General features: G+C 37.4%; 2 protein-coding genes across 7 annotated transcripts; both read left to right on the top strand.

Moving 5' to 3' along the window:
- Nucleotides 1–786: 786 nt before the first annotated feature.
- On the top strand, nt 787–6346 carry LOC116215337 (probable cyclic nucleotide-gated ion channel 20, chloroplastic). Of its 6 annotated transcripts, none has more exons than XM_031551011.1 (13): nt 787–1274; nt 2055–2577; nt 2767–2958; nt 3145–3243; nt 3430–3567; nt 3692–3940; nt 4160–4414; nt 4520–4719; nt 4911–4988; nt 5076–5205; nt 5430–5673; nt 5771–5933; nt 6016–6346. In XM_031551011.1, the coding sequence occupies exons 2-13, from the start codon at nt 2071–2073 to the stop codon at nt 6131–6133; spliced, it is 2373 nt and encodes a 790-aa protein (XP_031406871.1). In that variant the 5' UTR covers nt 787–1274; nt 2055–2070; the 3' UTR covers nt 6134–6346. The 6 variants fall into 6 exon arrangements, with proteins under 6 accessions (XP_031406871.1, XP_031406872.1, XP_031406870.1 ...); XM_031551012.1 differs by having other exon boundaries at nt 787–1196; nt 2050–2577; XM_031551010.1 differs by having other exon boundaries at nt 788–1196.
- A 4179-nt stretch (nt 6347–10525) lies between these two features.
- On the top strand, nt 10526–12052 carry LOC116213660. Its single transcript, XM_031548684.1, has 6 exons — nt 10526–10543; nt 10993–11115; nt 11208–11435; nt 11522–11628; nt 11727–11903; nt 11986–12052. Exons 1-6 carry the CDS (start codon nt 10526–10528, stop codon nt 12050–12052), a joined length of 720 nt encoding a protein of 239 aa, XP_031404544.1.
- The last annotated feature ends 3230 nt before the right edge of the window (nt 12053–15282 follow it).

A 15282-nucleotide genomic window follows, 5' to 3' on the forward strand; every position in this document is an offset into this window, starting at 1 on the left:
TTTTCTTAGAAATTAAATTGAAAATTGCAATGATATATATATATATATATATGTATGTATTACATGAACTCTTTACTTAAGAATTTATATATATATATATATATATTTTATATACTTTCTTCTATTAAAAGTATGAATTTACCGTATAGCAATTTACATACTAATATGACATATAAGTTCATGGTATTGTTTTTTAAACTTTTATAGTAAAATTTTCCTTATAAACTTTGTGCAGTGTATGGGTCCAATAAACTAGTTTAATAAGAAAGTGGTGAAAAATAAATAAAGCACAATGCTTATCATTACATCTCAAATCGTAATTCATCATAGAAGAAAGTCGAGCAATGTATCAAGACTGACTAACGAACACTTTTACCCAAGAACTCGTTGCCAACACCGCGTCAATATTGAAGTCCCCGCCCGTGACCTCCATCAGGGAGGGGATGGCAGATTTTGGGAATCTCAGCAGTAGAGATCCCACTTAAATCCCCCTAAATTGGAGGGGCGGGGCTTCGCTATTCACCCACCCCCAAATTGGGAGAACCAATCATGATTTTGAAAAAACAATGAAATAAAGGCCGAAGACATATCATCATGAGAATCGAATTCGGAATAATCCGGCAACTTGTGTTTCTGTACTGAAAACCTATTCAAAAAGAGGATTTTTTGTTTTTTGGCTAAATTTTCAAAGAGAGGTACATTTTTAGCCGAATTTTCAACGAGTGGTACATTAGGTCGAATGAGAGTGGAATTCGGAATGAGGCCGCAATTTGTGTTTCTGCACTGAAAACCTTCTCAAAAAGAGGATTTTTTGTTTTTTGGCTAATTTTCAAAAAGCCCAATTTTCAACAAGAGGTACCAGGTTGATAGGTCCTATGTCGGCGATAACAGTATGCAGTGAATGGGATTGAGCTTTTGTTCATGCACCCGGCGCATGCACGCCCACTGGCGAAAGCCAACGGCCTGGCTTCCATGCAATTGGCAGTCTACGCGTCTGTGGGCTTACATGCACCCGTGTCCATGCATTTTCTCACGGAACACTCCTCCTCTGCCTCTCTATAATCTCCCTCTCTTGAGGCACAGTCTCTTCCATCCCTCTCCTTCAGTCAGCTTTTCAGTCTTCGCCGGTACGGACATTGCATCTGTAGCATCCAGTGGTCGGATCTGAAGTCCAACCGTCACCTCGTTGCTGTGAGGTGATGTAATGCTCAAGTACTTCCAGCTTAGCTAGCTCCAACGGCACCAACGAACTAACTAAGTCAGGAGAATTCGGGGTCAGTCCGGCCGGATTCTCCGTGCACTTGCTCTTCGAAAGCCGTGACCTCAGCTGTTGGAGCTGAGCAGGCCTTGTAATTTGTAACTTGATTGTTAGTTGAAATCTTGAACGCTGCTCCTTGTGACTCGAGGCTCGGTCATGTCTTTGGAGGCCCGAGTGGTCATGAATTTGATAGTGTTTGGCCTTAGAAACTGAAGCAAATGAGAATAGTACCATCATCTCGTTGTTAGTTTTTTGTGGGAGGATGCTGTGATATATGGAATGTGTTCATGATACTCGTGCCGGTGCAAATTATTACTGAATTGTATGGGCCGCCCCTTTTCTTGTTGAAACCATGTAATTGTAAGATATCCTGTGGTCCTGTTCGTGGCTATGAGTTGCCGTTCATGATCAGGATTATTTAACTACTTCATCGATCGTTATACAGGATTAGAGTTCTTTTGTCAATAAGAAATAAGCAATCCTCTTGAAATCAAAGCTATCAAGCTATTCTGTGTGTGGCCTCTCTTGCAAAGATATGCCATTTTATATGTGTCTCATTGTCAACTTTTAGATCCTCGTAAACTGAATATACGTATTGTAAATGGATTTTCTCGTTGATATAGGTTCCTGAAAGTTGGAAACTGAATAATGGCAATAATACGATAGGTTTTACATCTCATCTTAGACTTTAATTTCCCGTCTTCATAGCTACTCGTCCCTATAAATTTTCTTGTGTTTCTCGAGCCACCTTTGAAATGGATTATAAGTTCTATGATTAATGATTTATCTAGTGCAGGTTTACTCTATGAAAGATGGCTGACAGCGAAAGAGATGTACCTGCGATGCTCTCAGCAGCACAAGTGCAAAGTTCTGCCTATTATGAAGATCCTCAGATTCGGGTACTACCACCCAGAACCCAAAGTGCATCAATATCCCTTCCTTGGAGCTCCAAAGACTCCGATCAAAATCAAACTTATCCTGTCGGTAATACCGGACCTTCACGTAGCGAAAGAAAGACAAGATTCTCAACAATGAGCGGGCCAATATATGGTGCTCCAAGACCTGAGTCTCTCTTCCACGAGAACCCAGGGGGGGAAGGGCGCAGGGTGGTAGAACTTACAAGACAGAAATATCCTTCTTTCAGTATGACGGATCCGAACGATTGGCCTAAAGGAAGCAATGCTGGTAGAAATGAGCATTTGCTGAGGTCTGGGCAGCTGGGCATGTGCGATGACCCTTACTGCAGAACTTGCCTGACCTATTACCATTATGACGAAGCAAAACATAAAACATCAAAAAGTTCAGGGGAATTTGATTCGGTACCTTTCTATCTTCAGATCACTAGGTTCTTTTGCCATGAAGTTTCTTTCTACACTGGCATCAGTTGCTTCATATGTTGCTTTGATTGTTTTGAGTAAGAACAACTTCGATTTTCCTTTATAGTGCAGCTAACACTGATTTGCTTTTCAGAATTCTTGAGATTGTGCTTTTGCTGTTCTTTTTTGCAGTTCCATAACGCCCTGTTCGAGGATGCAGAGCGATGGGCAAAGAGATTTTCATCTTATATTTGCAGCTGTATACCCTGTGTTATGAATCCTGATGCTAATGTTGTTCAGCTGTGGAACAAGTTCTTTGTCATATCTTGCTTGGTCGCATTCTTCATCGACCCTCTGTTCTTCTTCTTGCTGGGAGTTCAATCGGTAAAGCTCAGCCTTTTATTTTGCCTCCTTCCTGCTTATCGAGAGAGTGAGGGAAATGTGAACTTGGAGAGCCGGTTCTTCATTTAAAACTTCTTTCTAACCACTCTATAGCTTCACTATGAATCGAATTAGTGTTGAAGAGTCTTGATTACTTTTCTTATGTGTTTTTCGGATCCTTGGCTGCAGGATAATAAGTGCATAGTTTGGAACAGAAGCATGACCACGACGATAGTTGTTTTCAGATGCGTGACTGATTTCATGTACATCCTTCACACACTTCTTCAGGTGAGCCGCAACTTCATCAACATCTCGACAGCTCTCGTGCTGTTTATTCTTCTCCGTTGGTGCTGACGGTCGTTTGATGCTGATTTGCCAATGGTATTTGTGCAAGATATTTGCTCTCCTGGCATTCGTCTCAAGTCGTAGACTATGTAATAGATTAATAGTATTGTTTTTCCAACTCTTTTGCAGTTTAGGTTGGCCTACATAGCTCCTGAGTTGAGAGTGGTTGGTGCCGGAGATTTGGTCAACAATCCTAAGGAAATCGCCCTCAATTACCTGCAAGGGTATTTCTTCATAGATCTCTTCATTGCAATACCGCTCCCTCAAGTAAGTGCTGCTTTACATTGTTGCCGTTTTATGCACTATCTGTTCAGTATCATTTATTACAGCACAACATATGAATGAATTCGAAGACCATCTAAGAGAATTAATTTTATTTGATTGCTGGCAGATTACGATATTGTTGATTCTACAACAATTCAAGGGATTATCTGCTGCAAACTATACCGAAAACCTTTTAATTGCAGCTGCTCTTGTTCAATCCATTCCTCGATTGTATAGATTTTTTACTATGCTCTCTGGTATGTCTTCGATTGGCTTCATTTTCGAGTCAGGATGGGCCAACTTCAACATGAATATCCTTGCATTCGTATTTTGCAGCCACGTTATTGGATCATGCTGGTACCTTTTTGGGTTTCAGGTAGGTAATATATTATCTATAATTAATTTTCAGGTGTTGTCCCATTTTCATTGTCGGCTTCATTTTCCGTCTCTTTCCATATGCGATTATTTCTTTTCATTTTCTGCGTATTGTTGGCGAATGGTGGCCTGACTCGCTTCCTCTAAACATGATGTCTTCAGTTATTCTCCTTTGTTCGCCTAACGGTGCCCTCTTTCTCTGTTCTTCTGATGCATTCAGCAGGTCAATCAATGTCTTCGAGATGCATGCCGCCCTGTCGATATGTGTAATTTCATGGATTGTGGACACGGAGATGAGTTTCATAATTTCAGCTCCAATATGACGAGATGGAATCTTTGGAAAAACAATATAAACGCTGCTAACTGCTTTTCCGGGGATGGTTTCGATTATGGAATTTATCTTCAGGCTGTCAACCTTACCACGAAAGATAGCATCGTCAAGAGATATGTCTACTCATTATTTTGGGGATTCCAGGTACTCATCTTCATCTTGATCGCTTTATAGCAGCAACTTTTAATTATCTTGCATCTGAAGATTTACTGATTACGGCATTGTCACTCCATTGATTCTTGATACTAGACTCTCATACTGCCTTTTCTCTTTGGGTCGGCATTTGATGATTCTTTGCAAAAGCAACTCAGCACTCTAGCTGGAAATCAAGTTCCGAGCTATTCCATCAGGGAGGTCCTGTTCACCATGACCATCATCGGATTTGGCCTCTCGCTGTTTACTAGTCTTATCGGGAATATGCAGAACTTTCTGCAGGCTATTGAAAGAAGGTGTGATTTTTGGCTTCGCATGAGAATATCTATATGCTGAGACTTGCGACGTCCGAACTTTTCAAGCGAGATTCAACTAAATAATTTCCAATTTCAGTTTCAGGTCTTTTGTTTTGTGTTGAACATGTAGGACTTACGAGATATCAAAGAAGATCATTCTAGATCTTCCACGTTCTGTTTTTTCTCTGCAGGAGGTTAGAGAAGTCATTGAGACGCCGTGATGTCGAGCTGTGGATGAGGCACGTGCACTTGCCAAAAGAGCTGCAAAGGTGGATTTTGTTCTCTTTAATCTCTTTTCAATTGTCAACATATAGTATGACCGACGAGGAATCCGATTGTGTCCGCATTTTGTGCAGGGGAGTTCGTCAAACTGAGAGGTACAACTGGGCTGCCACTCGAGGAATTGATGGGGAAATGGTGATAGAGAATTTACCAAAGGATCTTCAGAGAGATATACGACGCCATCAATTCGGATTTATGAAGAAGGTTGGCCTGCTTTGCCCACGACGAGATTCTCTAGTTTGTAGTTTCAATTCCCATCTCCTTGGTTCTACTCCTCGGCAGGAACCGACCTGTTATATTTTTACTGCGACAATTCCTGAACAAGCTTCAAACTAGTTATCGTGCACATGGTATTGAAGTTCAGAATTCTATGGATGAGAACACTGGAACTGCTGACACTAAATGGACAAATTTTGACCGTGCTGCAGTTGCGCATATTTAACCCCCTGGATGTTCTGGTCTTAGACGCGATCTATGAGAAGTTGAGGCATAAGATGTACATCCAAGGAAGCAAGATCTTGAGCCGTGGTGGCCTGGTCAAAAGAATGACATTCATTGTGCGCGGGAAATTGCTGAGCGAGGGAGAAGACGGGATCATGGGTCTTGGTGGAGGGGATGTTTGCGGAGAGGAGCTTGTGGAATGGTGCCTTGGGAATTCTTTTCCAAACGAAGGTAAGTAAGTTTGCTTACTTCATTGTGAATCCTTTTCCTATATGGAATGGTGGAATAGAAAATACTAGCATTCGGCTTCTGCTCAATTTCATCGCAGATGAGAAGAGAATAAGAGTACCTGGGCAGAGGCTGCACAGTAATAGGACGGTGAAGTGCTTGACAAATGTGGAAGCTTTTGCCCTCCGAGCAACTGACCTTGAAGAAGTCATGAGGCATTTTGCAAGGTTCTTTCAGAATCCTCAGGTTCAAGGAGCCATAAGGTTTGCTTCCATCTAAAACTACTTCGCAGATAACCAATTCTATTCCATCGAGAAATTGTGATATGGCTTTCCATCTCAACAGGTACGTATCGCCCTACTGGAGAAGCTTTGCAGCAACTGGAATCCAAGTCGCATGGAGATATAGGATGAAATGTAAAACTCGCGACACCAATTCTCGGTCCCTACACCGTACCCAGTGAAACTCATGTACTTATGTCTGCAGAGAATTTGAGATAGGCTGTTATACTGGGCTTCTAGCAGCTCCTATGAACAGTGAAATGTAATAACATGTCAGCTAGGATCTTTAAATTGTACATATTCTATATATTTCAGGATACCTAGATCAGTTGTTTGGGTCAGTCCTTGTTTATTAAACTTCAATGATAAAGGTGAAATTATCTCGTCATGACTAATTTACGCTTGCTATACTACATAATCAAGGTGATGTTTGCCCTAGTTCATCAGTGTTCGAATCTAAAATCCGGAGTACCTTGGGTTTGTACAGGCCGCCTCTCTTACGAGCATGATTTGCCCATAACTGCTTCAAACCGAATGCTGAAACCAACATGATACCTCCCAAATGTTTCATTAATATAGCAGAAAAAGGAATTTCCACTTTCGGGAAAAGAAATGTTAGAAAAGCAATTACGTACGACCCGAGTGCTCGACGCATTCCATGCGCTGCAACCATTATCTTAATCCCATGTCAAGGTTGCACATAATTTGTGTGCTTAATTCGGGTAATCGCTCATTAATGAGAATCACATCATCCGCCTTTTCAAAGTAATTACATCAAATTACTTTAATTATGCATATGCTTCATCCTAAACGACACAAAACAAGAACGGAATATCCCAATTGCCAACAACCTGTTTCTCATTAAGGAAGATCTCCAAACACACGTTTGATACCGTCAAAGGGCTATGGTATGTCATGAGTCTTCTTTCAATAAAGAACGTGCAAGTGAAACAAAGATTTCCGTATACACCCAAATGTTCTCAATCCTGATCTTCCAACGTCTGTCATATAAACCCCATCGGATCAAATTAAATCACGAAAAAGATAATAAATAAATAAATAAAATACGTTACACGATATCTCTTCATCTGACATATAAAACTATCTCTCTTGCCACGTGGAAAGTTGAGAGACGGGCGGGAGAGACCCACTAGCTGGGGGAGCCGGTCTCCGTCTCTCAAATGAGAGACCCATTGGGGGGCTGCCGTGTGCAAGCCGTGGGCCCCACACGGCGAGTGCAATCTCCTTTTTCTTTTTTCTTTTAAAAATTCAAATGTGAGAGCCTGCCATAGACTAAATAATAGAGATTATGGTATAGTGGTGAATTTATATTTTTGTTGAATGTGTAGTGATTATGTGACAGTGAAAGATCCACTTCAGAGACTCAAATTAGAGATTATGGGTGAAGATAGTCTAATAACCAAGTTGGATTCCTAACCACCAACATGACCTTCTCTGGCTGTGGTTTGTTCGTTGCTGTACTACCGACAACTGCAGCGCGTTCGGGTTCGAACCCGGCGAGGTGCTTTGATCTACGCTGCGTTTCATGATTCCTATTTTGCCCCTTTGGCAAACGAACGCATTTACTAGTTAGTTTGACGTGCTCAGGGTTGAGTGGAGTTCGTAATTAATTACGTATATGAATGCGTGTTGTGTGGTATTAATGGTGGCCTCTTCAATTTCCCCTCTGCAAGAACAACTTAAGACAGCTTTGTCGCCATTAAAGGCTACGTCGACTCCCATACCAACCACCATGAAACCGAACTTGCGATCAGTTCATCAGTTGTTTATCAATTTATTTATTTTATTTTCCCTATCTCGGAATAAATTTCAAGATGACCCTTTCAATTAATTGCAATTACACCAAAGAGAAAAAAGGTCCTCAAAATTCTCTCCTTGAGTATTTTCTCTTTCGTTTTATAATTAATGTAATTGATTCAGTTCGTTATAGGGAATTTATATAGTCCCCCCCCCCGGTCAGACCGTAATTGGCTCGCTCTGAATCGTTATCAATATGCGACCCTCCATTTTAAATGTTGATCCAATAGTTCAAATTCGGTTAGGAACTGATATTAAATAACCGGATAACTATTGCTGTGGTATATCCTACATTTCACCAAAGCCTATAGAGAATCAGTTGTTACGTGTTTCAGATATCATATATTATCTAATTAAATGTGGACATCTTTAATATGTTAGGTTATGAAAAAATGTAACTAGTTTATAATGAAATGTGCTTAAAAATTCTCATAATACTCGCGTTATGTTTATGCAGTTAAAAATCCTCATTTAATACCCTGCAATATATAAATACCATCGAATAGCGGTGTAGTTACAAGTCAAGAATCATAACGGCATGCAAGTTGGATTGGTTATGAATTGAACTGACCTGCTCAATTTTAATAATTCAATAGTTTTGTTATTAGACAGTGAACGGCGAGCACCAGCCGGGCATTTCCTTTAAAAATTCTCATAATACTCGCGTTATGTTTATGCAGTTAAAAATCCTCATTTAATACCCTGCAATATATAAATACCATCGAATAGCGGTGTAGTTACAAGTCAAGAATCATATCGGCATGCAAGTTGGATTGGTTATGAATTGAACTGACCTGCTCAATTTTAATAATTCAATAGTTTTGTTATTAGACAGTGAACGGCGAGCACCAGCCGGGCATTTCCTTTAAAAGAAAAATATATTAATAAGATAACTTGGTATCGAGTTCAGGTGATCGTTATTATTTTCTAGGTGTGTTGTGGGTTTAACTAAACATAAAATTTCTGATAATAACGCGGTCAATAGTGGCCGTTTGTCTTCATCTTTCTATAGGTATATATGTATATATATGTAAGTATATATTGCCAGTTAATCGGTAACCTATCTCTTAGAATGAAATGAACTTTTAAAAATAAAATATTAGATAAGAAATCCACAAGAAATTCATTGAAACTTGTGATGCTATCTTTAGTGTGCAACAAAACCCACCGAAATTAACTTCACTCTTTTTTTTTTTCTAAGACTTGATTAATTTTATTTATACCAAAAAGAATTTAGTTTCATTTCACCTAAAAAATATATATGCATTACACACACAAGAAAAAGGACGATCGAGGAATCGGGAAATTCGTAAGAGCTTTTGTCCATTTGTATAATCTTATTTTTCAAATTAGATCTTAAATAGACTCCTTCCCCGAATTTTGTTTTTGTGAAATCCTTAAAATAATTTTTAATTTAGACTTTTGAGTATAATTTTATTTTAAAATCCCATAAAGTAAAAAAAAGAAAAAGAAAATTACCCTTTAAAAGAAAGAATACTTAGGTTGTATTTGTTTGAACTTAAAATTTCAATACTTAATTTAACTATTAGCATTTAAGAACTTACTAGAATAAATGCTTAAGTAATTAAGTAAAACTTATTTGTTGAAATAAGTAGGCAAAAATTTAAATTCTTTGATAATATATTTATGTGATAGTCCAATATTTTGCTTATTTCTTTTGACATAATACTTTGATATTGTATATACTTTTTTATAATTTTCTTAAAAATAAACAATTACTATTAACAAAAGGACTCAGATCAAAGATATGATTATAGAGGGAGGAAGGTGGCCATGGGGGCTTGGCAACAGAGCCCCGACCGCTTTGATTTCTCCCCTCTCCACCGCCCCCAGTCATCGGTCGCCCTCCAACCCCAACCCAACCCCCACTCCCCTGCCCCGACACTCTCTCTCTTCCCTGGCCTGAGTTGTGACCGAATGGGACTTGCAATTTTTTTTCTTAAAAAAAAAGTTTAGGTGCCCCGCTACAAACTCTAGATAAAAAAAGATGTGATTAACTCAATGATTAAATAAAAAACAACTAGGTTTTTAGTTACTCAATAATTCAGAGATTTTTTACTTGTTTTCAACATGAATCAAATTAAGAGTCCGTTTGGGAGTGCTTTTGATATTTGAAAACAGAGTTTTGTCAACCCCAGACCGTGTTTGCCTCATAAATTTTGGTTGTTTGGGAGTGCTTATACATGAGTGTTTGATGCCACAATTCCCCTTTCACCATGAAAGCTGAAAGCAGGGGAGGGGATGCTTGTATAATTGCTTATCTCATCGCTAATTTCACTTCCTATAAATTTTCGAGATTGACCTCATTCTTTTTTTAAATTCTAGATTTATCCTCAACTATTATTAACCTTGACACTCTTTTCTCTTATCAATATTGTATCGGCCGTCACCGTTAGGCATACTCTCTCAAGCAATTTGCCCATCTCGAGTCCTTGACAAGTACGTCTCTATCTTCTTGATATTTTATGTGATTATTATTGAAATCATCTATGTTAATTTTGTTAAAATTTCATCATCAATGGGTCAGGCTTGTGAATCGGCAATCAGCAACCTATAGCTCTCTTTAGGATTGTATGTGAAAAAATGCATTTACTATGTGGATTACCTCTTTTAGCCTAGAATTTTAGTCTTTGGCCCATGATCATTGTATATTTGCACGGAGGCTGGGCTAATTAGTTGGATGTTGGCACTATGATGATCTTCCTTCTCCTCTTGTGCCTATCTTAAGCCGTGTAATGGGAGAACTCTATGCAGTATGCACAATGATATTTTTAATAATTCAAGCTCTATTTTCCTGCAAAAGGAAAAAAAAAATCATCAGTGGGTCTTTTAATCAATGCTAGAGGGTTCCATGCATGATTCGCTTTGATGCATTTATTTTTATCATCAAAGCTAGTTATGAAGATAATTATTTTTAACACTTTCGTGGTGATATAAAGCTTCAGCATACTTTAACCTACTGAAATTGCCTAAGCCATATACATTGCTCACATTCAAAATCTCATGTACTTGCAGATAATTTATCTGTTTCGACAGAAAGATTAAACAAGATTTATGTGAACTTGGACATACCAGAAGCGACTGAGCTCCGACACATTTCAAGTTTGTATTTATAAATATATATGTATATAAAATATAATATCGTGTTCTTATATGTTTTATAGCTAGTAGTCTATAATCATTATGCATTAATATGTTGCAGGGTTCGCAAGGGGCACATGACATTGGAAAAATTGATCTAGCACAAGCTTCTGCCACTCCAAAATTGGAGGATGTCAAGGCTATTTCTGAGATTCTGGATATAGCAAGATCGAGGAATAATATGGTAAATATTTGACCGACCAAGAAATTTTGAACTGACTCATTCCCTGAAGAAATGATCAGTCCAGTTAACAGTCGTTTCTTTTCGACGTACAGAAAGCAATAGTTCATTGCGCTGCAACTATCAATGATATCTTGCTGGAAAATGATTGGTACTATACCTCATGCACCCACTGCAAGAGGAAGGTTGACAAAACAGCGAGAAATTTTTGCTGTGTTGTTTCCGGTTCAACAATATTTGTGTTGTTTAATGAAGTGACGGAGCAACTGACTGATGCAAAAGCGAGCCATCTCAGTGCACCTATTGAAAGAGAACGTGCGTTTGTAACATCATGTGTGAATATTTCATCTTCATATAGTATTTATTAATTTAAATAAACTCATTACTGTGCTAAAATCATTTGCTGAAGGGAGATGTTAACAAATTCGACTTGCCTCCAGAACTCATTAAAATCTTTGGCTTTCCTCGTATCTTCCAAATCAGGATGAGTTCTTTTCTTGAAAGTCGTGGAAGCAGGTTTTTTAAGCAAGAGAATTTGAAAACTGACAGCCAGATGAGGGTGAAAATATCAATATAAAATAGTTACTGTACCTGTATAACACAAACATTGACAGTTTGGTTTCGTTCATGCTGGAACCCGGTGGAGAAAAATTCCAAGTTTCTTCAAGAAAAGCTGTGAAGATTGAGAACCCTCCATTTATTAGTTCTAATGAGAAGACCCCGAAAAAATCAACCAAAAAAGCAACCGCCATTAATGCACCTGATTTGCCATATAAGAGGAGGAAGTTAAGGTAGAGTTCATCAAATAGGAAACAAAAGTTACATACAATGTAAAAATATTCTCATTGAAATGATGCTGCTTCTGTTTTTCAGGTCATACGATGATGAAGATTCGGAGCACTCACAAGAAGAAACGTCCTCCGGTGTTGGAGACGATTGAAGAAGCTGCATTAGGATCTTATATTGAATGACATATATTTACTCATAATAATATTTCTATCTTAGTCCATATCTAGACATTTAGATTCATGGAATGACCTCTTGTGTTGGAAAAATTTGTCGTTAGCTACTTCAAGGATAGTGGATACTACCCCGTAATTTCCAAATCGTTCTTTCGTATTGTCTTATTATTATGTTGGCCTATTTCGTAGCCATGAAGCTCAGTTTCTTTTTTAAAATCATTTATTTACTTACAGAAGATGAACAACGTTAACCAAAAAATTGCCGGATGTTTCAGCCGCCACAGAACTAATCCAACACAGACAACAATCGGATAAAATCCTACGTCATAAATCCCAATCATTTAAAAACATTCGCTAATCTGCAAACATCTCATCATCATCCCTCTAGCATTCACTATAAGAAATCGAATCCACAGTAACACGGTGCAAAAACCAATCATCAGCATTCACAGCTTAATTCAGATTAACAGCAAGTGGCAAGCTGAGCACCTTTCGGAGCTGATTGTACCTGACATCGTCCCGGTGCTTGGATCAGCTCCATATCATATATAATACTTATCTCAATTACCAAGATTTGTCTTGGTATTATGGTATAATTAATTAAATTATTGTTATCATGGTTCGATACCTATCTCAATGAAAAAATCATCCCCCTCTTTTTAGAAAGTTCTCAGTGGCACTATCTCCGTCAAAGATTTCAACTATTAATTAATTTCCTAATGAAACAAATATTTCAACTATCATTAATTCACTAATGAAATTAATACCAAAATCTATACTAATGTTCCCTAAATTGACCTTGAAGATATCAAAAGTCAACATAGAAATTATTAAGGAATGTACTAATTACCATTGAAAAAATAAGCTACAGCTATTAATTTATTATAGGTAATTGTGGAAATATTCTCCATCCCGCATGAAATGAAAAGCCACAAAATTATTAGTTGTTGTCATCCCTCTAATTCCATGAGATCAGTTCAGAATTTAAGAAGTTAAAAAGGACACTAGAATTCCTAATCTTAGAAGGTTAGTGACTTCGTGTTTCATATATTATGTCCTTATTATTTCGGATACTTTTTACTCTTACGCCCTGTTTTGTAATTAGATTTCCGTAAGTTTTATTTCTTCTAACTTATTTGCAGCTTCTATTGTTTTGTTCGCGGTGGTCCTGTGGCTGGTTCAATCACACTCGCGAAGGTGTTATATGACACCGACGAAGGGACTATTGTTGCCCATCTGCTTGCTCGACAATTGTAAGCCCTTCATTTAACTTCTCCAAGTTGGAGATGTAACAGTTCCTTCAATCTGTAGAGAAGGTGAAGACTTTCCCATTTGAACAAAAATACCAGAACACTACTTAGTGCAGCCAACAAATCATCCGGTAAAGCAGATTATCGACTGCACATATCAGAATTTTTGAAATCACACTCGAGATGAAGAATTTCTAAGAGAAAGGGCAATTCTCACCCCCATTGAATGATATTGTAGATGAAATCAATGACATGGGACAAGCAGGGAATACAAAAGCTCAGATGAGATCGACAAGGCATCAGACAATGTTGCTGATCAAGAAATTTTGTATCCTATTGAATTTCTAATGCTGCGTTTGGTTTGTAAGTAACATTTTAAAATCAAATTTTGATTTTTTAAAAAAATGGTATAAATGGTTATGTATGAGGCCCACCATTTGCTTTGTATGAGTTATGTGATTTTGATTTTGAAAAATAGTGGTATAAATGGGGCCCACTCTTTGACTTTGTATGAGTTATTTTATTTTATTGTACGTAGAAATTTGTTTTGTTGTGGGTATAATTAAGTTAAAGTAAGATTTTAAAATGCAACTTTGAATCCAAAATGAGCTAAATACTCTTAATCTCCCGAAAATCCCAAATCAATGTCTGCAACTAAAAGAAGGAATGCCAGTGATGCTTCTCTGGAACATCAACCCTGCATTAGGAATGTGTAATGGAACAAGACTCATCATCATGCAGTTAGGGGCTTGGATAATCGAAGCAAAGATAATTACAAGAACCATTGTTGACGCAAAAGAACTCATCCCATGAATAGTTTTGACAGCAAAGAACTTCGAGTGGCCTTTTGTTTTGCAGAGGAAACAATTCCCAATAAGGTTTGCTATGCAATGACTATAAATAAAAATTAAGATCAGTCTTTGAATTTGTTGGATTGTATTCGCCAAAACCTGTATTTTCTCATGGACAATTGTATGTTGCATTGTCAAGGGTAACCTCCCCTCAAATATTCAAAATACTCATCGTGGAGACTGACGAGAAATATGCAAGCTACACTAAGAATATTGTGTACAGCGAAGTATTATCTCAACTCCCACAACTTCATCGTAATTAATGTTATTTTGTATTACAGCAATAAATATGAACTTTCTCTATGCTGTATATTTCTTCTACTCTTTATATGACCTAATCCCACCAACACCGAGTACTGAACTTTTATATTAAATTCTTTGACCAAAAACTTTAGAGAAGTCGAACATGAACATAAAATATACCCCTTGCACGGGCAAGATAACTAGTAACTAGTATATATAAACTTGATGACGGGACAATAAATAGAGTCAAAACGGTGAATGTTGCAATATCATAGGGATAGAAAAGTCAATCTATATCTAAGTGCTTCTGATTAATTTGTAATTCTTGTTCAATTCCCATTTAGATACTATAGGTAAGTAATTCTAAGCAATGATTAATTTGTAATTCTTAATCAATTCCCTTTTAATCTATATATTTTCTATATATATATATATATAAAGTTGAATTCTATACAATAAACAGGGACAAAATGGTAATAAGTATGGTTAAAATGTTAGCAGCCTTACTAAAGAAAATATTCAAAGAAGTATGAAAGTATATTGCAATCACTTAGTATCATATCTTTAATAAATAAATATATTTATCATTTTAAGAAAATAAATGACATTTATATCAACTTAAAATCAATTTTACAAATTTTAATATAGCTAATCTTATTAAAGCTTAATTATGTGCAGTTTACGGGTTTAATAAACTAGTTTAATAAGAAAGTGGTGAAAAATAAGTAAAGCACCATACTTATCATTGCATCTCAAATCATAATTCATCATAGAAGAAAGTCCCGCAATGTAGCAAGACTCACCAACTAACGAACACTTTACCCAAGAACTCGTAGTCAACACCGCGTCAATGTCAAAGTCCCC

The sequence above is a fragment of the Punica granatum genome, chromosome 7 (genome assembly GCF_007655135.1).
Source record: "Punica granatum isolate Tunisia-2019 chromosome 7, ASM765513v2, whole genome shotgun sequence".
Taxonomy (NCBI): Eukaryota; Viridiplantae; Streptophyta; class Magnoliopsida; order Myrtales; family Lythraceae; genus Punica; species Punica granatum.

Coding starts and splice junctions, on each gene's coding strand:
- LOC116213660 (XM_031548684.1), top strand. Junction 11,629..11,726: donor CTTGAAAGTCGTGGAAGCAG/GTTTTTTAAGCA, acceptor AAACATTGACAG/TTTGGTTTCGTTCATGCTGG. Junction 11,904..11,985: donor TATAAGAGGAGGAAGTTAAG/GTAGAGTTCATC, acceptor TCTGTTTTTCAG/GTCATACGATGATGAAGATT.
- LOC116215337 (XM_031551011.1), top strand. CDS start 2,071: ATGGCTGACAGCGAAAGAGATGTACCTGCGATGCTCTCAGCAGCACAA. Junction 3,244..3,429: donor TCCTTCACACACTTCTTCAG/GTGAGCCGCAAC, acceptor ACTCTTTTGCAG/TTTAGGTTGGCCTACATAGC. Junction 3,941..4,159: donor GGTACCTTTTTGGGTTTCAG/GTAGGTAATATA, acceptor TGATGCATTCAG/CAGGTCAATCAATGTCTTCG.